Source organism: Anas acuta, chromosome 4 (genome assembly GCF_963932015.1).
Source record: "Anas acuta chromosome 4, bAnaAcu1.1, whole genome shotgun sequence".
NCBI classification, from domain to species: domain Eukaryota; kingdom Metazoa; phylum Chordata; class Aves; order Anseriformes; family Anatidae; genus Anas; species Anas acuta.
Genome location: NC_088982.1, coordinates 50,315,537 through 50,340,099, shown reverse-complemented (window position 1 = coordinate 50,340,099; position 24,563 = coordinate 50,315,537). Strand labels below are relative to the sequence as shown.

Below are 24,563 nucleotides of genomic sequence, written 5' to 3'. Positions count from 1 at the left end.
AAATGTTATACTGATAAAGGCACCTTGATAGCACTGAAGTTTTTGTACTTAAAATTGCTATGTAATCGGAGATTTTTAGGAATCATTGATTTCTCATCTTGTGCTGGTGATTAGTGACTTAGTTTGGTTGAGGAACTCCATGGAAATGCAAGTAAAAATAGAAGAAAAATCATTTTTCTGTCTTGACCTGTAATAGAATTGCAAATAATTGACGATTATTAAAGATCCTTTTACATGTACAACACAGATCAAAATGATAGTAACTTCCAGTTTTAGACTTTCTCTAAGGAAAGACAGAGGTAATTTTGGAAGGCTGGGCATAAAAGTTGCTGCTGAGCTGTCTGAGCAGGCCAGTGTTTGTGGAGGCTGATAGGCTTTGGTTATGCATCTAGGCAGTTTCAGAAAGCTTTTCTGTCTGTCCAGTGCTCAGTAAAAAGCCTACCTGCTCCCTTGAAGACACTCAGTGTCTGGGAATCTCAAACAGCTGAAAGCTGAGCAGGTAACACGGGTGAATTCAGCTGGCTGACGGGAGAACCCAGGGCACGTCCCAGCAGCAGCCGCAGCGGGATGGGACGATGTTTCTGCAGGAGTGCAGAGGCCAGCGTCAGCGCCGTGGTGGGAGGCTGGGAGGAGGCCAGGAGGCGGCTGCCCCGCTACCTGCCGAATTTGTTTCCGTGGTGGCAGCAGGAGGGGAGGTGGTAGTTTTGCTCCTTCAGCTTGCGCTGGTTGTCCAAGTGAAATAAGTTACGCAACGAGCACTGTTTTATGCCAGTGTAAGCACATTTATGCTTGGGCCTCTGCCACAGAAACTTCTTTTTAAAAGGAAATCAGATCTCGTGTTTCTGTGCAGGCATAAGTTTCTCTTGGCTTAAGCTCATGAAACATACATACAGTTGTCCATTAAAAAGTAAAAGGAAAGCTAGAAATAAGGTGACTAAAGAGAACGTATAAATCCAAAGAGAACCGCACAGGAGTTCTGTAGGTTTCTAAGACAAAATATCTGGATGAGGAGAAGAAATACGGGGAAATCTAAGAAATCCCAGCCTCATATATAAATGGATGCATATGCTGTTTTTGATATTCTTGTTCAGCTGTTGGTTTTGATGTCACTGTATGTAATTTTCTGTAAAGGAGTCTTCGGATGTATATCCATGCCTTAGCTAAAACGGAATTTAAACAGTTTGCATTTAAGCATTAGCATTAAAAATCTGAATATTTGTTATTGTATGAGGATGACTGAGGAAATAATTTTAAGAAACCTATTTTGCATGATGTCTTTCTGGGTTTTAAATTTTCATTTCCTAAAATGGTTATTTTTTTTTGTCTGTTCTTTGGTTGCTTCCTCAAAGAGCCCCAGGGTAAATGGCAGCTGCAAACCTCAGGGTAGACTGCAAAGTTTTTCTTCCAAAGCCTTCCTTTCATGTTTAGCCAAGCGAGAGACGGGGAGTGAACTGTAAACTCTGGCTCAGCGTTATCGTCGCGGCCTGCCCTCCTGGTGAGCAGGCGGAGGGGCAGAGGGGAGGCTGCTGAGCATGGCAGCCAAGAGCTGCGACCACCGGGCCCCTGAGGGCTGCCCGGGCAGGCCACGCACGTACAGGGCACGGTGGTGGGCCATAACCCACCCCAGCCTTCCCCTTTTATCCTTTGCCTGCTGCAGAAGGAAAAGGCATTCGCCTTCTTTCTCTCCCAAGTCATTTAATCCTTTTCTCCTTAATTGTTGGTAACCTGGCTGAGAACAAGTGCAGATCCTTTGACAGGATCTGTTCCACTCACACTCCTGTCTTGTTTTGGTTTTGTTTGCATCTCCAAAAAGAGATTTTTTCTGACCATATTTCATACACAGACCCAATCTTTAAGCTCTTCCCTGGTACAGGGACACAGGTGGCTTTCTCTGGGGACCACTGGGTGAGCGCCCAGGGACAGCCCTGGTGACAACCTCGGCAAAAGAGAGAAAGGAAATTGTCTTGTCATAGCTCTAACTGCTCGGAGCCCTCTTTCTACCAAGTAGCTCTTTGGATTGTAATCGCTGAAGTGCAGAAGGATCCTTGTTGTTTGTTTGTTTTTATTTGGGGGGGAAATGGATAAGCAAGTGGTGCTTCCTCTGTTATATAGAGGCATGCTTCTTTTGTGGCTCTGAATTTCCCCTTTGGTCAGTCAGAGCCTACAAACTCTAGTTGATATCTTAGTCATTTTCCCCATCTGGGCTCATAAAGTGTGCCATTGCTGTTTATAATGTGCACCAATACCAGTAAGTGTGATCGTGAAGAAAAGTACTGTTTGCATCAGTCTGAAGATCACTAGATTTTGCGAGTATTTGTATGAATACTGATAATATAATAGTTTTAGTGCCCATGCTGGCTGCGCTAGAATGAACTGTGGTTTGCCTGTGTTCATGTGTAAATCATACTCATCTGTACCTTTGTGTGTGTATGTGTGTATATATATGAATAAATATATGTATAATTCCTTTGACGTTTTGATATAGAAAGAAAACTTATTAAATAAGCTAATCTTTAAGATATCACTTACTTGTTCATGTAATTATTATGATTATAAAGCCATGCACAAAAATTAAAGGTACCCAGAGAAATGGGATTATATTGAAAGACAGAATTGTAAGTGGTAAATATGAAATAAATTATGAAGTACTCTGCCTTCTGAATAATGACACAGTCTCTTAAGTGGTAATTCCTTCGGAGAATTTTCTTACATTGCATACTTCCTGAGATATTGCGTGTTCAACTTCAATTTACAATCTGTTGTGGTAGAAAACATGAGAGGAGAGATGTATCATGGCGTAGACCATGGTGAATAATACTGCCAATGTTGAAATTCATTACAATTTATCTTTTCTGTATGGGATTGCATTAAAGATGTAAAATGCTGTGCTGTAGTTGAAATAAATGTTGTCTTTGTTACGGAAAAAACTGTGTTGGTAAGGGAAGTTACTGCTGTTTACATCAGTAAAGGGTTGAGCTCCCTTCTAAATACTTAAATTTGGAGAGAGAAGAGTTTTGAAAGAACAAGCCCTAATACTGGAGTTGTAGAGGCTCACTCTTTAAGGAAAGATGACACTGTATTATTTTGTAATGTTTCTGACATGCATTCAAGAGCAGCACTAATGACCTATAGTTTTAAGTTATTATAGAGGAATCAAAAGAAAACCCAAGGATACAAACCTTCAACTGGTTTTATTCAGTAATTCTTTTTGCCATGTTTGAAGAATAAATAAATAAAAGGGGTTGTTCCAGGATGAAATCTCTCACCTTTAATCAAGTGAGATTTGTTTTTCAGGCTGGAAAACACCTCCCTTATGTCCTCATGCTCCTCATTAATAAGGAAGCAAGACAGGCAGAAAACATGCCCCAAAGGTTGTACAGCAAATTTGTTATTCTGATGCTGCATTTTCTTGCAGAATTCTTCTGTCAGCTCTCTCGAGTGGTCAGAGCACTTCTCAGTAGTCTGTTTTTTTTTTTTTTTTTTCCCAGTAATGTGTTGTTGTTTTTTTGCTTCTTTTTAATATTGAACTGATAAGTTTAGTGAATTTGTATGTAAGGGTTAAAATATAATGCTTTTTATTTTGCTTCTTTGGTGTCTCAATATTGCAGCATTACTGGAAATCATGAAATTTAGAGGAAAATGATAATTAAGACCGTATGGAACTGAAGCTCTTCCTATATGTTTAGGTAAAACCAGAAGAATTGCTACAGTGAAATAATTATATTATGTATAATTTTACTATGAATTCTTATACATCAGCATGCATAGTCCCCCAAATAATGCAATATAACTTCAGTTTAGTAATGTTTACCTAATTCTATCAATCTTTTCTTTTTTCCTTTTCTTTAGGGTGTACCTCAGTTACCATGTGCCAAAGCATTGTACAACTATGAGGGAAAAGAACCTGGAGATCTTAAGTTCAATAAAGGAGACATCATCATTTTGCGTCGACAGGTGGATGAAAATTGGTATCATGGAGAAGTCAATGGCATCCATGGCTTTTTTCCTACCAACTTTGTTCAGATTATTAAACCTTTACCTCAACCTCCGCCTCAGTGCAAAGCACTTTATGACTTCGAAGTAAAAGACAAGGAAGCAGATAAAGACTGTTTACCATTTGCAAAGGTAAAAACTGAATAAAAATAGTATTTTCTTTTAATAATTTCATTCACTTGAATAAGAAATAATAAGACTTCAGTAGTCTTGTCTGTGTTTTTAATAGATCTGTACAAATATGAAAAGGGGAGATAATTCCGTATGTATTTCTCACTTGTAGATTAGTTTTGCCTTCCTTTTCTTTTTGAGTTACATACAATTGCTCTGAGGTTTTATTTTTGAGAATACAGGTTTTCATAATTACAGGAATAGCAGTCTTAATTTCTGAGAAATAACCTATGTTATGAATTAAGTGTTCCATCTTCTAAAGAAACGCTCACTTAAAATTGTCAAAAATTGGTGCTAATTTTTAGCTTTGTGTTTAGTAAGTGACATTTTTAGGCTCCAGATACTAAATACAAAGTACTACTGATTTTTATTGTTCCGTAATATAACTAATTGCCTTTTGGAAAACATGACATTTCTTCTTACATTGTTGTAATTAATTTTCTATCTTGCAAAGCACAAAATGATACTGAGTTTTAACAAGTATTGGAGCTGTTCCTCTTTTGGTTTATGATTCTTTAGTTTATGAAATTGCATAAAAATGCTACAAGATAAATGTGAGCCGATCACATTTTTGCACTTCCTTATTAAAAATGGAAAGGATGGGTAAAATTTTAAAAGCGACAAGTTTTATCCTCTTTCCTGAAGTTCAGACAAGTGCATATATGAACAGGCAATGTTTTTTACCACACCTATCTAATTGGCATTGGCTTGCATGTTTTGGTTAGATTGTTGGCTGTTTCTTTTTTTTTTTTTTTTTTTTGATATACAGTCATGCTTGAGTGAGCATCTGTTTCCACATGCTTTAACTTACCTATGAAGTAAATGTGTATCTCAATATAGCAATGTTTAATATGCCTATGAAACTATTTAAATGTAATGTTCTCAAAATTGTATCTAAAATCAAAAGTTCAATCTGTATCTGAAAGAAGTCATACCACTTACCAGTGTTCTTATCTATTTAAGTTCAAGAGCAACACCTAGGGAAGTTTGGGTAAAGAGTCTGCTGAGACATAAAAAAGTTGAGGTTCTGTTGATTAATGACAAGACTTAAAAGTGGGGCTGATAGAGTACAAGAGGCTGAACGTGACAGGAAGTCTGTTATGAAGGACAAAGTCAAATGGCTATGGTTGGCTGTGGATGGTTAGCTGACCTCCAACAAAATTAACTTCAAACCCAAGAGCAGCATGTTTGTGTTACGGAGTGCCTTCTCTGCGGTACTTGTCCACATACTGCCTTCTCTGATTACCCGTGCATTATGGAGGGAAATTTAATTAGAAGCTTAATTAGAGCTGGGAGACATAATCACTGCATGTTCACACAGGATGATGTTCTGACTGTAATACGTCGAGTGGATGAAAACTGGGCAGAAGGAATGCTGGCTGACAAGATAGGAATATTTCCAATATCATATGTTGAGGTGAGTACAGTTGGGCTATTGGTAAGGTTGTGCCCATGGTGTATTTCATCTTATGAAAGCAAACTCTTGCAGTTACTTGATAGTATTTTTAAAATAATGGTACTGTTGATGATTCTAAAATAACCTGAGATATAAATAATTTTAGACCTAGAATAATCTGTGTGCTTAGTTTGGGAAAGTTCATGACCTCAGCTGCTGAACAAGTGATTTTTATTTAGCTATTTGATACGTATTTTCATCAAATGAAATTGGAATCAAAGTACTTGGAGACAGTCACTGCATTTTCTTGTTAGTACTGTGAGTCACGCAGTCAATCACAAACCACACTTAACTACAAAATGAAAGCCATCAGTAAGTCTGCGAAATAGTCATTTTTGCACTGTCCCTAATACCTGCCTCTCAAAACCAAATGAGCATAGCTAGAAAGTTGGAGAATATAGGCTGTTAAGCAAGTAAAGCATCAAACTTCACATCAAACAGACTGTTAGATAAAATGCTCTGTATAATCCTGGATTTCTCAAATCTGATATGACAACTTACAGTGAGAGGTAGTGCTTGAGAAAGTTTCCCTTGCCTTTTAGGGTTTCACATAGAAAACTATTTATCTTATGTATAGAAATAAGTGATTAAGAACAGAATCTACAGCTGCAGCCATAGTTATTGTAGTTGGCATTATATAAAGATACAGAGGCTTGGAATACTGTTGGTCTTTTTCTGCTAGGTATGCTATGGACACATGGTAAGATGGAGTTCTTGCACTGAGGAGATTCTATTTAAATAAATGTAACAAAGATGAAAGGAAGTACTTTCACATTGGAGGTGGAATGAAAAATACCTGCTTCAGGTCACAGGAGAAATATGTAATCATACTAAGTGTTAAGTCAGGTGTTCAATTCCTGAATGCCCTGATGAGATGGTGAGGTTTTTTTAAAAAAAGTTTTCAAACAGTATAGAAAAGTCTTGTTTTCGATATGATGTGTAATGATTTTTATAGGTTGACTTAAAAGTCTGTATACCCGGGGACAGAAAACTTCGTACAACTTAAAAATAAACAGAATAGTTATAATAATAAAACACACACAAAACCATAAAGGTTTAACTTACTCAGTCCAATTCTGTTTTCAATTTAAGAAGCTTTCAAAAGCTGATTTACGAAGTTTTTGCCCCTGGCTATTAATTCCTATCTCCTTGCAGTTAACTGCCCCTTCAATTCAGATAGTACAGTACCTGGTGCTTCTTTTAAATAAATCACTTAATTTAGTCAAGTCAGAAAAAATTCTTCCCTAGGGCTGCCACTTGGGCTAACTATTTAGCTAACAGCTCAGTTTCCATTTCTATAAAAGTTTGCAAAATAGAGATTTCCTGTTAAAAACACACAATTTATCTTACAATGATAGTCACAAAATGTATTTCACTGTTGAAATTTTCAGACAAAGTCCATCAGCTAAGAAAATGTATCTTCAACAAACCTTTTTAGAGTAGGCACGAACACTTTTATACACATTTTCAAATCCCCAATAATACAGTGTGGGAAATCTAGAGAAATAAATATACCCAAAGGGATACTTCAGATCAGATAAGTGTGTTCTTTTTTTTTTTTTCCCAGCATATACCTAACTGAAACAGTTGTAGTGAAGAGCAGTGATATATACCAAAAACTATGTGAACTTTGAAATGTCTGTTTTCTGAGATTATATAATTATTGTTCTTGAAAATATGCAGACAGTTGATGTAAACAATTAAACCGTTCATAGACACTAAACAATTAAACCACTAATGACACTAAAAACTAAAGTAATTCATATTTTTTAGGTATTCCAGTATGGTATTTTTAGTTATATTTTGCAACCCTGTAACTGTTACCTATTTTTGTCATAATGACAGCTGCATCTTTGCCCTGTGCATGTCAGTCCACTAATTTTGTTTATGTGTTGTTGTTTTTTAATGTCAGGCAGTAGCTGCATTTACTGGAGATTTTAGTGTCTGAAGTCATTAACTTTAAAACGAGGACAGCTTGTTCTGTTTATTCTGTGATATGTATGTCTGATAGTTAAAGTGTTTCTTGTACTGTGAGGTCACTGCGTAAAACTTCAGGTATGTTGAAGTCCATGAAAAATTCTAAATGACTATGTTCGAGGGCAACTTTTTACCTGGAGGAATATTTAATCATTGCAGTGATTGCCAGTCTATTCTTCTAGATCACTTTGTTTTATTATATTTGTGATAGTAATAAAAGCTAGGACTGAAAACATTTTGAGAAATATCTTAATAGTGATTGCATTAAGAGTATAATTGTTAACTGACTCACAGACCATTATGTCTTTATCTGTAGACACATGGCACTGTGAAATAATTACTTCTCTCTGCAAGTGAAAAATAAATTATGCAAAACATTGAAAAAAAATGTTTTATATGAGGGAAAACTGCTAAAACAAACAAAAAAAAAGCTTTTTAGCTTTATTAGAGCAAGTCCTGATTAATATTATCTAAATTAGTAGACTTGACTGATGGAATTTCAACACATTTGCATTAAAAGTGAGTCAGCCAAGTTCTTGCACAGTGACAAAAGTAAATGCAGGGAGTACAGAAACTGTACAATTAATTTCATGAGTCGTTTATCTCTTAACAAAAAATAAGAACTAAACAGATTTTTTCAAAATAGAATGCAGCTTGGGGTAGAATATAAATTTCTTAGAACTGCAAATTTGACACTTTGATGTGGTTTAACACTTAGTAAACACACTCAAAATCTAAAACCTATTTGAATTATTGCAAATCGTTCAGCACTTTTAACAACTAGAAAAATATGAACATCTAGAATTGAAAAATGAAAGATTAGGTAAGAGAAATCACTTTTCAATCAAAATGTCAGTAGAAAATAATGACAGCTCTTGTTTTTCAAAGTTAATGTGAACAGCGAGGAAACATCTTTGTATTAATCCATGTCCCCTAGTGTTATTTGCAACCAGTCTTGCAACCAGAATATATAGGAAAGTATTTTCTTCCGTATCTTGAATGCTCATCGTTGTAGATTTTTAAGTTCATTGTCAGTTTATGCTGCTGCATGCATCACTTAATGTTACATTTTCATCAATGGGAAAATAAGATTTTATGTACCTACTGTGTCAGGGTTTTTTTTGTCAGCATCTCTTCTAGTACCAAACAGGAGTGTTTGTACTGGAGTGCAACACTCCAGTAGTATTAGATTATGTGAGCTAATTTTAAATACTTTTGTAGCAATAACAACTTGGAAGAATAAGATTAAGCCTTTTATGAAACCTTTTCTTTTTGCCTTCCCACACATTAAAACAGAAAAATATGGAAAAAGTGAATATTTTATATTATGCTTGAAACCGGTTTGTTAGTTTTGAGTAAAAAATCGTAGTCTAATTCACGCTATATTTGAATGTGATAATATCAATGTTCTCATCTAATGACAATTTCAGAATGTCACAGTTTTGATTAATTTCCCAATCAAAAATGGCAATACTGAACTACTGAGTTTGTTTCATAAATTAATGTAGATGCAGCTGTGCTCATGATCTGTTCAGGTTTTGCAAAACAATTCTGATGGTTTATATTTGTTCTGAAACCTTAACTGCAAAGCTGAATTTAGGTTTCTTATCTACCACCTGTCCTCCAGGATGATGCTTAGCAAGAAACAGTAATGTCACATAAGGGCAATGTTTGCCTAAGTTCCAATTACAATCTGCTCCTTTGTTTCAAAATATAAAGGTGAAAGTCAAATGCAGTCTAGGAATTGGTATTTGACTAATAATAGTGCTGGTGATGTGGAAAAATAGCTCCTCGACATATGATGATGGAGTAAAATTTCGTAAATAAAAATTTTGGATGAAGATGAATAGAAAGATTATTTGAGGGAGGAGGTAGTGTTTTCATTTAATTTCAGAAAGTGATGATATTTGAATTCCATCTGTCTCCACGTGAGTGAAAAATACCAGAATGCATTTGCTAAATAAGTGCAGTAAAGCACAACGATAAGGGGCTTAGAAGTAGGTCTTTCGTGGTAGTCTAGTTGGTAATTTCTCCAGACAGCTGCAAGCAGGCGGAAGGCTGCCTGTTGGCCTAGACCCCTCAAGGAGCACTGAGCTGACTCCATATTGTTCCCATTTGGGAAGTTGGTCTATTTTTTGGGTTTCTATGTGGAGGGGAATTGGGTTTCAGGCTACCTGATACAGTAAAAAATAAAATAAAATTGTTAATTAAAAAAAAAAAAGAATAAAAATATGTGAAGGTAAAAGTTAAGCTTCAATTCAGAGGTGTTTGTTCAGGAAAACCTCTGACACAGAAAATATGGAAATAGATAAAGGGACATTTTCAGCAGAAAGAAATGCTGTATTCAGACACTTCATAGTAGGAACAGCTTTACCATCATGACCTGGAGTGGTGGCTAGCCATTTCTTTGGAAAATGTGTGTAAATTCTTAATTTCTCAATGAAGAGCTGAAGTGCACTCTGCAAAATACTGTTCAGTACTCCTGTCCTCGAGTTGTTTCTGCAAAAAGGCCAGTCATCAGCTCATGTCTGTGGTTAGGTTGCATGCTACTGTCCTGTGCTTGTTTTTTTTTTTGCATAAGAAAGCTCAGTACGTTGCCTATATTTGAATCAATCCCATGAGTAAGCCTTAACTTTTCCCTAATATGTTGTTTGCTGTATAGAATAGTCAGATTCTGCAGGCATTGCTAGTTTCAGGAGGTAAACAAACATATTGAGGTTTAACAGGTACCTTGGGGTGCTCTTAGTAGTGTGGCTTTTTTTTTTTTTTTTCCACACTCTTGGGAGATCCTTTAGCTTTTCTGATTAGGTAATTAATAGAAGTGAGTACTGTTTTTCTTTCTGTGATCTCCATAATTTGGGAACAGACTGTTAAACTGGTGTTAGAGAGTAGACAGATAATAACAGAAGTGGATGTGGCCAATGCATAAGACAATGTGGAATGTACAAATTCTCAGGAAGGGCATGAAGAATTTCGGTCAGAAAAATAAAATGTCTACAAGTACAAAACATATAAAATGGTTAGTCTTTGAAAAACCTACCAGTTCTTCCATGGTGAAAGGTAGGATGCTGACAGAATAAGTAGCAGAATAGTCTTTTTTTGATCATATTTTCTACTTATTTTATATCCTTCAACTTGCTGTTGGTGGTCTGTGTTGAAATGACTTTTCACTAGTCTGTCAAAAGTAGGTATGCTCTAAATTTAAAATTTAATTAATCTTGATCAAAATAATGGGTTTGCAAATTAGTCGGAGAAAACTGCATGGTGATGCCTTATGTTCTACACAAATGGTACAAAAATATTTTGTTTGTATGATTCATGTCCAGTGGGAGGAAAATCTAGTGTCTAGGTTTTACTTAGGAATATTTACTACTGTGACATTGTCACCTGGCCCGATGGCCGCAGACAGGTCCCTATCTCTAAGGGGAAAACAGATCCTGGGCCAGGAGCTGGTGGGGCTCATTGAGAGGGCTTTAAACTAGGTGAGAAGGGGGATGGGGCTGAAACAAGGCTTGTTAGAGCTGTGCCAGGGGTAACAATGGCAAGGCTGGGAGAGAAGGCAATGGCCCAACTGAAGTGCATCTACACTAATGCACACAGCATGGGTAACAAACAGGAGGAGCTGGAACCCATCGTGCGGCAGGCAGGCTACGACTTGGTTGCCATCACGGAGACGTGGTGGTACCACTCTCATGACTGGAGTGCTGCAATGTCTGGCTATAGGCTCTTCAGAAGGGACAGGCAGCATGGAAGGGGTGGTGGTGTGGCTCTCTATATCAGAGAGAGCTTTGATGTCGTGGAACTTGAGGCTGGGAACGATAAGGTTGAGTCCCTGTGGGTTAGGATCAGCGGGAAGGCCAACAGGGCAACCATCCTGGTGGGGGTCTGTAATAGATCGCCGAACCAGGATGAGGAGACAGATGAGGAGTTCTACAGGCAGCTGACAAAAGTTGCGAAATGGTCAGCGCTTGTTCTTGTGGGGGACTTCAACTTCCCAGATATATCCTGGAAGCACAACACAGCCCAGAGAAAGCAGTCTAGGAGGTTTCTGGAGAGTGTGGAAGAGGTGCTTAAGGAGGTGCTTAATGCCTTCTTTGCCTCAGTTTTTAGTGGCAAAACCAGTTGCTCTCTGGATACCCAATACTGGTGGAAGGGGACGGGGAGCAGAATGTGGCCCTCACTATCCATGAGGAATTGGTTGGCGACCTGCTACGGCACTTGGATGTGCGCAAGTCAATGGGGCCAGATGGGATCCACCCGAGGATACTGAGAGAACTGGCAGAGGAGCTGGCTAAGCCGCTTACCATCATTTATCGGCAGTCCTGGCTATCGGGGGAGGTCCCAGTCGACTGGCGGCTAGCAAATGTGACGCCCATCTACAAGAAGGGCCGGAGGGCAGACCTGGGAAACTACAGGCCTGTCAGTTTGACCTCAGTGCCAGGGAAACTCATGGAGCAGATTATCTTGAGTGTCATCACGCAGCACTTGCAGGGCAACCAGGTGATCAGGCCCAGTCAGCATGGGTTTATGAAAGGCAGGTCCTGCTCGATGAACCTGATCTCCTTCTATGACAAAGTGACGCGCTTGGTGGAGAAGGGAAAGGCTGTGGATGTGGTCTACCTTGACTTCAGCAAGGCTTTTGACACCGTTTCCCACAGCATTCTCCTCAAGAAACTGCTCATGGCTTGGACTGGTGTACACTTCATTGGGTTAAAAACTGACTGGATAACCGGGCCCAAAGAGTCATGGTGAATGGCGTCAAATCCAGCTGGAGGCCGGTCACTAGTGGTGTTCCCCAGGGCTCAGTACTGGGGCCAGTCCTCTTTAATATCTTTGTTGATGATCTGAATGAGGGCATTGAGTGCACCCTCAGTAAGTTTGCAGATGACACCAAGCTGCTCGAGGGTAGGAAGGCTCTGCAGGAGGATCTGGATAGGCTGCACCGATGGGCTGAGGCCAACTGCATGAAGTTCAATAAGGCCAAGTGCTGGGTCCTGCACCTGGGGCGCAATAACCCCAAGCAGAGCTACAGGCTGGGAGATGAGTGGTTGGAGAGCTGCCAGGCAGAGAAGGACCTGGGAGTGATGGTGGACAGTCGGCTGAATATGAGCCAGCAGTGTGCTCAGGTGGCCAAGAAGGCCAACGGCATCCTGGCTTGCGTAAGAAGCAGTGTGGCCAGCAGGTCTAGGGAAGTGATTGTCCCCTGTACTCGGCTCTGGTGAGGCAGCACCTCGAGTACTGTGTTCAGTTTTGGGCCCCTCGCTACAAGAAGGACATCGAGGTGCTTGAAAGAGTCCAGAGAAGGGCGACAAAGCTGGTGAGGGGTCTGGAGATCAAGTCTTACGAGGAGCAGCTGAGAGAGCTGGGTTTGCTCAGCCTGGAGAAAAGGAGGCTCAGGGGTGACCTTACCGCTCTCTACAGGTACTTTAAAGGAGGCTGTAGTGAGGTGGGGGTTGGTCTATTCTCCCATGTGCCTGGTGACAGGACGAGGGGGAATGGGCTTAAGTTGCGCCAGGGGAGTTTTAGGTTGGATATTAGGAAGAACTTCTTTACTGAGAGGGTTGTGAGGCATTGGAATGGGCTGCCCAGGGAAGTGGTGGCGTCACCATCCCTGGAAGTCTTTCAAAGACGTTTAGATGTTGAACTTAGCGATATGGTTTAGTGGTTGAATTGTTAGTATTAGGTCAGAGGTTGGACTTGATGATCTTGAGGTCTCTTCCAACCTAGAAATTCTGTGATGCTGTGATCAGCTAATGAGTGAGAGTTCTGACTATTATTTGCAGGAGCTCTAAAATACCAGTAAGATTTTTCTGGAAATAAAAGTTTTGTGGGAAATGTAGGCTTATTTTTCCTCTCTGATGAATTTACCAAAAGAAGAAAATGTGTGGGATTCCATACTTGATTATCAGAGCGTAAGGATTTGTTTGTATTTTATGTTGGTATAAAAAAACAGCAAACAGAAACAGGTCATTTTGAGCAAGAATTCATTAGATATGCTTAAAAAGCTGTGACCTGTTTTAGGCTCTTAGACACAAAGATACTGTCTCAGCATTAGAGAGTTCAGAAGCTACAGATTGTTCTAAGCTGAGAAGGTAATTCCACAGAGCTGTCAGTGTGTTTCTTTGCTTCTTATACTGTCCTTCACTTGTGTATCTACTTGTTTTCAGGCAGTGATTAGCTGGATCTCTAGTCTGTCCTACTACATTAAATCTGAATTTCGGAAGCTTGTTATTTTAATACTGATAATGTTCAATATATATACATAAATAGTAAGGAATACTAGCAGGAATGTCTTTAGGAGCCCACATGCAAAGGTTTGGGCTGATGTCATAAACAACAGAAAAGGCTTAAAATGAAATTAATGTTCAAGAAGTTTTGTAATACAGATTTTTATATTATAAGGTCAAAGGGGACCTCTGTGATTTAGTCTGACTTCTTGATAACACAGGCCATGTCTATTGCTGAATTAATCCATGTTTGAACCAGAGTATAGCATCCTTTCTTAACTGAAATTTTACCTCTCATGGGTAGTCCACGTCAAACTGACTCAAAGCATGTTGAGTTGATAGTTAAAGACTTAACTCTGTAATGACTAAGTTTTAGAGTAGGTCAGTATGGCACATTTTTAAATTGTATGGTTTAAATTCAGCTATAATGAATAAAAGGAAAATATATTTTGGCTATCTTCAGGTGATTTTCTCAAAGTCAAACTAATTATTAATGTGTGAATATTTTCTTGTAGTTTAACACAGCAGCCAAGCAGCTGATAGAATTGGATAAGCCCTCAGGTTCTGCTGTAGACTCCGGAGAAGGTACCTCTGGGGCAGCCCACAACAATTCAGTCCAAAAGCACACCGATACAAAGAAAAACACCAAAAAACGGCACTCTTTTACCTCCCTCACGATGTCCAACAAGTCTTCACAGTCCTCTCAGAATCGCCACTCAATGGAAATCAGTCCTCCTGTCCTCATCAGCTCCAGCAACCCAACTGCAGCAGCCCGTATAAGTGAGCTGACGGGACTTTCTTGTAGTGCCCCTTCTCAGGTAATTTACATGAAATTAAGTATAAATCATCTGTGTAGTTTTTAATAACTATAAAGGCTTCTGATCTTGTCCTATTTACCCCAAATTATTTTCTACATGTAAGTAATACTAGCATACACTTTCACAAAGCTCACCTTCCAACATGGAGAGTGTTTTAAGGGGGGAAAAAAAAACTCCTTAAAAATGCAGATATGATTATCTTGTAAACTTATTTTCACAGTTCTCAATCTCTAAAACATCAGAAATTGTAAAATTTTAGAATCTAGAGTGACTTTATTCATTTTCTTGTAAATTGAATATTGTACTGTATATTAATAAAGCACATGCAAATAAAAGTCAAATTTAACATGAAAATTACCTACATTCCAGAAATGTACCACCTTAATATGATTGTGATAAGTAGAAGTATTTATCTGGCTTCATTTATTTGTTAGTCTCATGTTTTTTCAATGCTGTTAATTACAAAGTTTAGGAGTTAGTGAACAATTGTCTGTTTCACATAAAGATTAAATTTGGAGAGTAGAAATGGTAATAGAGACAGAAGTGTGGAATTATTATACATGAACTAGTAAATATGTTTTATTTGCATGTCTTTGGGATCCAACTGACATTTATGGAAAAAGAAAATGATTATGATTAAAAGTGTTTCACATTGTAGTTCAATATATCTCCAAGGTTTCTGAAACATCAGAAAATAATCTGCTGAAAAAAGGTGAGCACTGTGATCCAGTGTTGTTTGCACGAGTATCTAACCATAAATTATTTCTAAAGTTACGGACAGTAGAATGCTAGTGATTTTGACCATGAAGATTTACAGCTGTGTCAAAAGAGCTCCCATCAAACTACTCAGAACTGACCCTGCTGTTTTGTTGTTTTCTTGTTTTGACAGGTTCATATTGGTACTACAGGGCTAATTGTGACTCCACCGCCTAGCAGCCCAGTCACAACAGGGCCTTCATTTACCTTCCCATCGGAAGTTACCTACCAAGCTGCTCTTGGTGTAAGTACCATTTAAGAAAACTCATCCTTTTATCTTTGGTCTGTACTGTCACTTTCATTCCAGAGATTTCACTGGATTCTTTCACTGATTTGAAATAACGAGTTTATGGTGATCATCTGTGTGATAGATTGTATAAACAATTACAGAAAAAACATTATTGATAAAATAATGCATGAACCCTGTGATCCATATTCATTTCTCTGTCTTTCCTCTGTGCAGTAAGCACAAGAAATACACATCCTTCAAGAACAGTAGTTCTTTTCAGCATGAGAAGGAAAGAGATTATCTTGGGGGAAGGTTAGGAGAAACAAGCAAGACCTTGAAAAACAAAACAAAAAAAAACAAAACAAAAAACAAAACAAAACAAAACAAAAAAAAAAAAAAAAAAAAAAACAACCCACAACCAAAAAAAGTACAAGAACTTAGACCTTGGTTACCAGGTATTTTTGTCTTCCTTAACTCATTACTAGCAAGACTCTCTGAAATCTCAAAACTGTGCTTTCTTTAAACAAGCTTATTTTAGTTGTGTGTACCCTTGTTAGATAGCGAATGTATCAGACATGTCTAGGTTGGGTTCTTTGAAATCAATCCAAACAACTTGCAAATGGTCATCTTTTACAGGAAGGAATACATTGCTCTGCTACTTTCCTTGGACAAAGAAATTGTCACCAAAAAGTGCAGTATTTCATTCCAAAAACAATGGATGTTTGTTTTGCTGTGTTTTTGGTGGACAGGCATGTCCTATATCATACTGCACTTGTCAAAGACTGACCTTAACTGCAGTCAAGAGCGTAGACGCCAATTTTCACAGATTTTAAAGGGAACTTCGTGAATTCTTAGCTTGATAATATGAATTCTCTAAATTTGATACTTATTTCAAGTCCAAAAGTTGTGTCCTTAACTTTTAAGGGATGCCACAGTTAAATAATAATTTTCCAGTTAGTCTCCTTTAAATAAAAATTAAGAAAAAAAAAAAAAAAGCTTGAGGCTTGATTTGTTTAGGTGTCTAATTATCCTTGCAGCCTTTAAAGCAAGTAAAACGTGATGCTTAGCCTTGCTACTAAATTTCTCTAGGCTGGTTTTCAACTTTGAGCACTTGAATAATTTTACATAATTGTCTGTAAAATCAAAGGCAGAATTGTCTGCCTTCTGCTATCAATTTTTTGTTGTTTAATTAAAGGCTTAGGTGCGGCTTGGTCACAGCTGAGAGGTTTCATTTTGACCACTTCCTTTGGAACTCTTAAGTTACATTTCTCAGTCCTTCAACTTACGATGCTGTTAGTTTCTGAATTATTTCCAGTACTTCCTTCTGGCATGGTAAGTGCATTCCAGAACTAGGCACAGTACTACACGATCACTTTAAGTGGTGAGAATATTGATAGTGTGACCTTTTTACTTTTATTCCAGTAGTGTGACGGTTTCTGTCTTGAGAATTTCCATGCATGGACTGAGTGTGGCACCAAGTTTTTGTTCAGCTACATATCCATGATGATCCCACAATTTTTTGTTGTCATTAGTAGTACAGTAATTGCTCTCATCCTAGTAAATATATTTCACCACGTATGTTCTTCAGGTGGACGAGCCTATTGACAAGTACACAGACAGTATGTTTGTGCTCTGTTTTACTGAGTAATCCAGGTTGTGCTGTAGCAATTCTTTGTCCTTTTATTGTTTATCACTCCTTCAGTCTGTGGATCGTCTGTGCAATCTTCCTGTTAAAGTTATTCTTGATCCAATTAATAATCTGCTTAGACTTGTATTTTAATGTCACAGAATGATTGAGCTTGGAAGGGACATCTGGAGGTCATCTAGTCCAAACTCTCTGCTCAAGCAGGTTGCCCAGGACCATATCCAGATAGATTTTGAAGATCTCCAAGGACTCCTCAACCTTGCTGGGCAACCTGTTCCAGTGGTCAGTCACCTTCACAGAGAAAGAAAATTTCCTGAAGTTCAGATGGAGCCTTCTATGTTTTAGTTTGTCCCCACTGCTTCTGATCCTGTCACTGGGCACCACGTGGCTTCATCTTTGTTGCATGCTCCCTTATATACACTGATAAGGTCCCTCCTGAGCCTTCTCTTTAGGTTGAATGGTCCCAGCAGCCTCAGCCTTTTGTCATAAGAGAGATGCACCAGTCCCTTAATTATCTTCGTGGTCCTTCGCTGGACTCTGTCCAGTATGTCCGTGTGTGGCCTGTATTGAGCAGAGGGGCAGGATCACCTCCTGTAACATGCAGGCAGTGCTTCTCATGCAGCCCAAGGTACCATTAGCCTTCTTTGCTGCAAGGTTACACTTCTGACTAATCTTCAACTTGGGTCCACCAGGACCCCCAAATCCTTTTTCTTGTATCTGACGTATACATCTAATACTGGAAACAATTAGCTGCTTACGTACTGGCTCATGTAATCTTTTAGACTTCTTTCATCCTGTCCTTCAGAAAATACCTTCAAGCTCTGAGCAAACAAAATAACTGTTGATATCATCTGTGCTGTTAGGCAAAATACAAGTCTAGTTAATGTATTTGCTGCAAACATCAAGTATTGATTTGATTTGTGGCCAAGATACTTAGTTTTGGAGAGGATGAGTTAGGCAGCATTCAAAGCGTAATTTCAAGAGTTCTATCAGAAGGTTTTTTTTTTATTTATTATTATTATTCGTTTTAGTAACAAACAGTTTTGCTTGTTATTAAGAATCAGTAGTTCTTTCTTTGATGCCAGCATAGAATACTTTATTTTGGTGTTGGTGCAAAGTCGTTAAAGCACCTCGGGTGCTTTGGTTGCATAAGCTTGTTCAAAAGCAATCTCACCATCAGTACCCATAGGGATGAAATTACAGTGCTAAATGCAACATGGATTGAAACTTTGCCACATGATTGTCCTATATCCTGGAGTGATACTTTTCTTTTTGTGATAACCAGGTTCTTGGTTATGTTTCCAATTAGGCATATAATTCCCATTGAGAAGCTGAATTATCCTCTGCCACCCTCTTTAAAAGTCAATAACCTTCTGTACATAATGTTCTGTTTCTTTTTGACTTGTTTGCAGCATGACTAAAATACAAGCTGGTGCTGGCAGCCTGGACTACAGTTAGGTGGTTCCTATGTTCTTTTACTATAGATGATATTAGATGATGCAATTTGTCCTCATAGACCGTGAAGTGTGTCTTTAAATTCCCCCTTTTCACTTTCTCCATAAACTCATTTTAATTTTAGAAATCTGCAAAACAGCTTTGATAAACCAACAGTGAAGGTGATGTTCTTTTCTCTCTAGATTTTTTTCCCCTCCAGAAATACCCTCCCTGACATTCTCAGCCTTAATGTTAAGCCACAGAACAATTGTGCTGTGTTATACAATATACCAGTGGTTAGCTTGAGCCCTTTTGCTTTTGTGTTTTTTGCTTTTTTAAGTAAAAGCTCTTGCATTTCCCAAAGCTTATCCCTTTAGCTTTTCTCTACATTTCTGAGTACTATGCAAATGACACGAGAGTTGGGATGGAATGGGGAGAGTTTCTCTTCAGCATGAATATGATTTAATTGGATCTTCTTCCTGTCGATCGTTCTGGCATTTATAACACTATTTAAAGTAACTGTTCTTTGAGAGCAAGCCATTCAATACTACCTTTTACTTCATGCCAAATTCAGATTAGGGGAGAAGAATCAATAAGAATTAGGAATGATGATGTTTTGTGTCAGATGGCCATATACACCATCTGCTGCTTGTGTCACATAAACAAATTTTTATTTGCATTGAGAAAACCTGTGATAATTTCTTTAGAAGTTTTATTTTACAGCAGCAGTTCTTTAAACGAGTTCTGTAGCCAGCAGCATGAATTCTTCTTTTGTGTTTTGAGGTTCGATTCTTTGAAATTGAAGAAGCTATGAACTGAGACAAACTTCTCACAGCTGAAGCTTTTGATTGTGATACTATCGTTTAGTGTTCTCTGGGACTTCAAACCATAGCTTTGCCCTTAACGGGGGCATTAATTGGTCTTCTCTTCTTAGCTACTGGCGTTTTTGAACCTTGTAGGTGCTTGGTATATTTGACATTCTTTATAAAATATAAATAGCAGATGTCAAGTTCAATAGTTGTTGGGCGAAAATATGCATGTACAATTAAGTCTCATTTACATTGGAGGAAATTCTTGGATGTAATTCATAAGGCAGTTATCTAATGGAGGAGATCTAGTTGCCATAGATTTTGCTGAAAAAACGTTAAAGGAAGTATGTGATTTGAGCTGTGGTATGGGAGAAACAGAGCTGAAATATACTACAGCAAAGTTAGAGTTGCATTCAAAACCAGCAGAAGAGAAACAGAATGCATCACCGACAGATAGCTTACCATCCTTTCTTTCTGCTTTTTACATCCTCTAAAGAAGGTTTTGGGCTGTAGTTGACCCAGATATCCATATTTCTACTTCTTTAGATTGAATATGTTGACTTTGAAATGGTGTAATGATATGTGCACTTAACTAGCAAAAACAAGTGGTCTATATTTGGATGGTTTACATTAGCTTACATGTTGAAAGTTCCAAAAATTAAAAAAAAAAAAACGGATTGTTCTAGTCCTGTTTGTTCTCTTGCCTACACAAAAAAAAATTACCCTTCTGTATTAAAGTACATGAGGTAGTCTGATTTATTAGTAATGAGGCACAAGCTGTGAGGGTTATAGTATACTGATGACTTTTAACTCTCTTTCATGTTGTTCCAGCTGATTCAATAGTGTAAGTCAGGAGGAGGTTTAAATAAGAACTGTCTGAGTTTTAACCAACAATAATTCAAATTAACTTTTGTAGGTAAGAGGAAGCAGCTGAAAGAAACGATGAGGTTTTGTATGAGAGGCCTGCTCTTGATAACATATATTTATAGTTTAGGAATTTTGTTAAATATGAGGCTTAATTTGTTAGCCCTGAGGGGATTTTGCAAGTTGTATATTTTTTCCTAGACCTTGTGGGACTGACAGTTAATTAATGTTTTTTCCTACTGCTGTGCCTTTTGTTGTTCTTTGCGTGAGCTGATTATTGGTCTTCAGTTGACTGATACAGGAATGAAGGCTAATTATATTTCAACTTAGTGGTACATATGAGTTTCTAGAGCACAGTTATAAGTACTATTTTAAATTTTTACATAAATTAAGAATCAAATTAAGTATAATGTTTCATCTTTCAATTAAAAAACCGTCATCGCTTTTCAGAGATATGTTTAAGATGCTGGTTTGTGCTGAAAATACATCTGCTGTCTGAAGAGTAGTTGCAGAAAGTTTCATTTTTTTCCCACTCAACTGCTTGAAATAAAAATACTTTATTTTGACAAGTATATTTTATTAAATCACAGGAAGGGTTTGTATATATTTTTTCACCAAGTGTTGAATATGGAAACCATCAAAGCTAGCTTGCGCTGTAGAGGTAGATGTGTTTCTCAATAGCTACAACAATGGATACGTGCCAGATAACTTTTTGAAAATTTAGCTAGAGCATTTGGGGCTATTTTATTAAGTTGCAGCAGTGCAAACTGAGGAGCAGTTGTCTTCTAAAGCCTATCAGGTAGTTTGTTTGGATTTGTAAGTACTTGCCAAGTCTTCTGGCGTTTAATTGGGCTGCGGCTCACTGCAGGTTTCATTACCATAGTAATAGACACGGGAAGGGGAGCAGAACCTTAATGGAGCAAAATAAAAAAGAGCTGGGAAGATGCCTTTATTGCAGCTCAAAAATCTGTGTATGTCACGTGGTCAGATGAATAAAATACAATGTGCAGTATATATATGTTTAGAGATACAGGAAGTGTGAAATATTGACACCTTGATATCGGGCATGAATAAGTATTTAAAGATTTCCAGCTAACCATCTCTAATGTGAATTTACAGGTTCCCTATGTATAAGGAAATCTAGATTCCTGAAAAAAAAAAAAGGGTTTGAATCTGTATTCTATAGACCAATTGTCTAAAAGGTGTTCAGATTTTTCAGCCTGGATTCATCCAAGGCATTAGTTGAAGCTGACTGGGAGAGGGAATTAACTTGGCTGGAAAGCAGATGAAAGAGCAATGTTAGTATTTCAGTATGGATGTTTAAGATATTTTTAAAATATTGTTGAATGGATGGGGATCTAGAATATAAAGCAAATGCATATACAGTTCTTGTAAATAACTAAGTTAGTATGAAAGCTCACAGTTATGCTTCACGAGCAGGTCATGTCTGCTTTGTATTGAATACAGTTGATCTGTTCGATTTTTTTTTTTTTAAAGCATGATTAGAAAAAATAATAAGTAACTATGCAATTTATATTGCTGTTCAGATCTAATTAAGCATAAGAAGTTTGACTGAAATTATGTTTGCTGTAAGAGATAATCAGTTTTCTCTAGATTTTGTTCTTTTTAATAATTTAGTACTTTACTGTGTCTTGACAAGTAAGACTAGTTCAGAGAATCATCTTTTTATTAATGCTCTCAAAATGCAGTGAGGTAATAATCCCACAGTGCAGAACTCCTTTGCCTAGAGATTTTTGTTTAGAAAAACAACAAACTTTAGAAGTAGGCTGTTTGAGGGGAATTAAAATTACTTACAATTATATTTTTCCAAAGCAATAATGTAGCGCTGTGCATTTATATGCTGCTGTACTGGATGAGCCAGGCAATGCTTCAGTACATTTTGGTAATTTATATTCTTATGTGGGTTTTTTTAGATCTAAAGTGGCATTATTTAGAGTTTTGCTTCAGTATTAAAGGGTTGTTTTAAGTCAAAGATCATGTATGAAATGAATTCTGTTTCACATTTTGAAATGTTTGAGTTTTTTATTACTCTTTTTTTTCCTGTTTGTTGTAACACAAATAATTATTTTTGGAAAGGGGGGGAAGAAAAGTTCTCCTTTTGTGAGACACTTTTCCCAGGAGTGTTGGTACGCAAAGTCCTAAAGAATTGTCTAAGGCTTTATAGAACAGAAGGTAACAATTGCTCCATTGAGCCTCAAAAGGCATAGAATCCTGTAGGCAGGACCCCCCTTAGGATCTGCCTGTAAAGAACTGTGCCTTTTTACTCGGGTGTTTGTTAAAGATTACCAATCTCGATAATACTGAATTTCAAAAGCTAACTCTTTAAACTAGAAGAATAGGCAAAAGTGGTAACAATAGCTCAGTGGCTATGGTCTCATATTGTGCTTGCTTTTTGTTACCCATACATCAAAAGAAAATTTTCCCCAGAAGGGGGTGGTTTTGGGTGCACTACTGCTGAATGGCATATTCTGTTTCAGTTTCAGGTTACAAAAACAATCATGTTTTGAAGTACAGTCAGCAGTAGGATGTTAAAATCTACCTCCTGGAAGGCTTCTGCATTTTTTTTGAGTCCTATCCTAAAGATGTTATAATTAGAAACAATGCTTTCTGTTTTTCCTCTGCTGAGAAATTGCTTGTCATTTGCTTAATTAGCTGCCAAGACTTCAAGATTTTAAAATGCAAAAAGTGAAATACAAACAAACCTAACTCTACGGTTATATTTTACCAGTAAGTAATGGAATACTGAACTATAGCTGATTTTTTTGTTTATTTTCTTAGCATATCATACTTCTCTTTCAGCCGATTCAGCTCATCAAACAATATTGATCATCTGTTGCTATTTTTTTTCCCTCAAAAAATCAGAATATGAATCCCCCACTTCCACCACCACCTCTCTTGTCTGCTGCAATCATTGCATCAGCTTCTTCTGGACCTCAGTCTGCAGGTGTAATACAAAGGCCAACATCAGGATCAGCTGACCAAATGGCACATTTACGACCACAAACTCGTCCAAGTGTGTAAGTAAAATTGAAACTTTTTGCCAATCAGAACAATGTAACGAGTTCAATAACTTCATTTATACATACTTTGTGCCAGCTGGCTATGTTCTGCTAAAATTCCCAGGAAACCACGCATACAACTTAGAACAAAAACAAGGCATGCATAAAGGTGATATCCTCAAATGGCTTTTGCACTGAGGGTTATTTATGCCTTAAGTAGATATCATCAGCTCTTGATGTGTATAGGAAACAGTCACTTCAAAAATACAAAATGTTTATCATGTCGAAGATGAATGAATCGTTGAGTCAGTGATGAGGACTGTGTAACTCACAAGTGGCAAACACAGGAGTGAATTTATTCAATGCTTTCTGTTATGCGTCGAATGAAAAGGCTATTCTCATACGGAATAACTTATGCCAAAACATAGAAATGCTGTATCTCATTTAGACTGTTATATTAGCATGTCATTGTCAGTCTGCTTGTCTGAGATGCGATTGAAATTTGACTGAGGATTCTACAGTTCAGTTAATTAGTGGGTGTCAATTTGGAATGAAGGCAGAAAGCTGCTAGTTAGCATTATGTCTTCACACTTGTACAAGCAAATGTGCATCATCCTTCTGAGTGAAAATATTTTGTGTATTAACATGTGCTTCTGACAACATCTTCTCGGAAGCTTCTTTGTGTGCAGTTTGGAGAATAAGAAAGAAAAGAAAAAATAAAAATCAGGAGTGGTTGAACCACGTAATTGGACACATTTGAATAATGCAAGGGCTGCTTTTGTTCTCTCTTTGTTTTGTTTTTTTTTTTTTTTTTTATCTTCCCACCAGGTTTCCTCCCACTCCAAAAGAGCGCCCATCTTGTACAGCAGGTGCATCTGGGTTTGGGCTGTTTCTTCAATGTTGAGCATTTTAACGCTGCTTCTTATGGATCATTGTGCTCAGTGCAGTTAATCAAGTTCCCATCTCATTTATTCCAATCCTCCATCTTCAAAGGGTTGCTCTATAAGAGGATACTAATGAAATTTGTAATGATTTAACTAAAAGGGAAGTTAATGAACACCAATTAAGGCCCATCAGTTGCTTTCCCATAGAGGTTCAGCATGTGGCTTTGTAGATTATGTGCTAGTGAAGCCTTTTGTTGCTAACATGTTATATCTAGCCTTT

General features: G+C 37.6%; 1 protein-coding gene across 3 annotated transcripts in view; it reads left to right on the top strand.

Annotated features, from left to right (window-relative positions):
- The window catches only part of SH3RF1 (SH3 domain containing ring finger 1), an 85,532-nt gene that overhangs the window by 42,958 nt on the left and 18,011 nt on the right, over positions 1–24,563 (top strand). For all 3 annotated transcript variants that reach the window (XR_011096235.1, XR_011096234.1, XM_068681199.1), the window contains exons 3-7: positions 3,850–4,125; positions 5,486–5,581; positions 14,340–14,642; positions 15,532–15,642; positions 23,263–23,417. Coding sequence is in view for 1 of the 3 variants with exons in the window: in XM_068681199.1 (XP_068537300.1) it covers positions 3,850–4,125; positions 5,486–5,581; positions 14,340–14,642; positions 15,532–15,642; positions 23,263–23,417 (941 nt within the window). In the remaining 2 variants the exon portion in view is untranslated. The remainder of the gene's footprint in view (positions 1–3,849; positions 4,126–5,485; positions 5,582–14,339; positions 14,643–15,531; positions 15,643–23,262; positions 23,418–24,563) is intronic.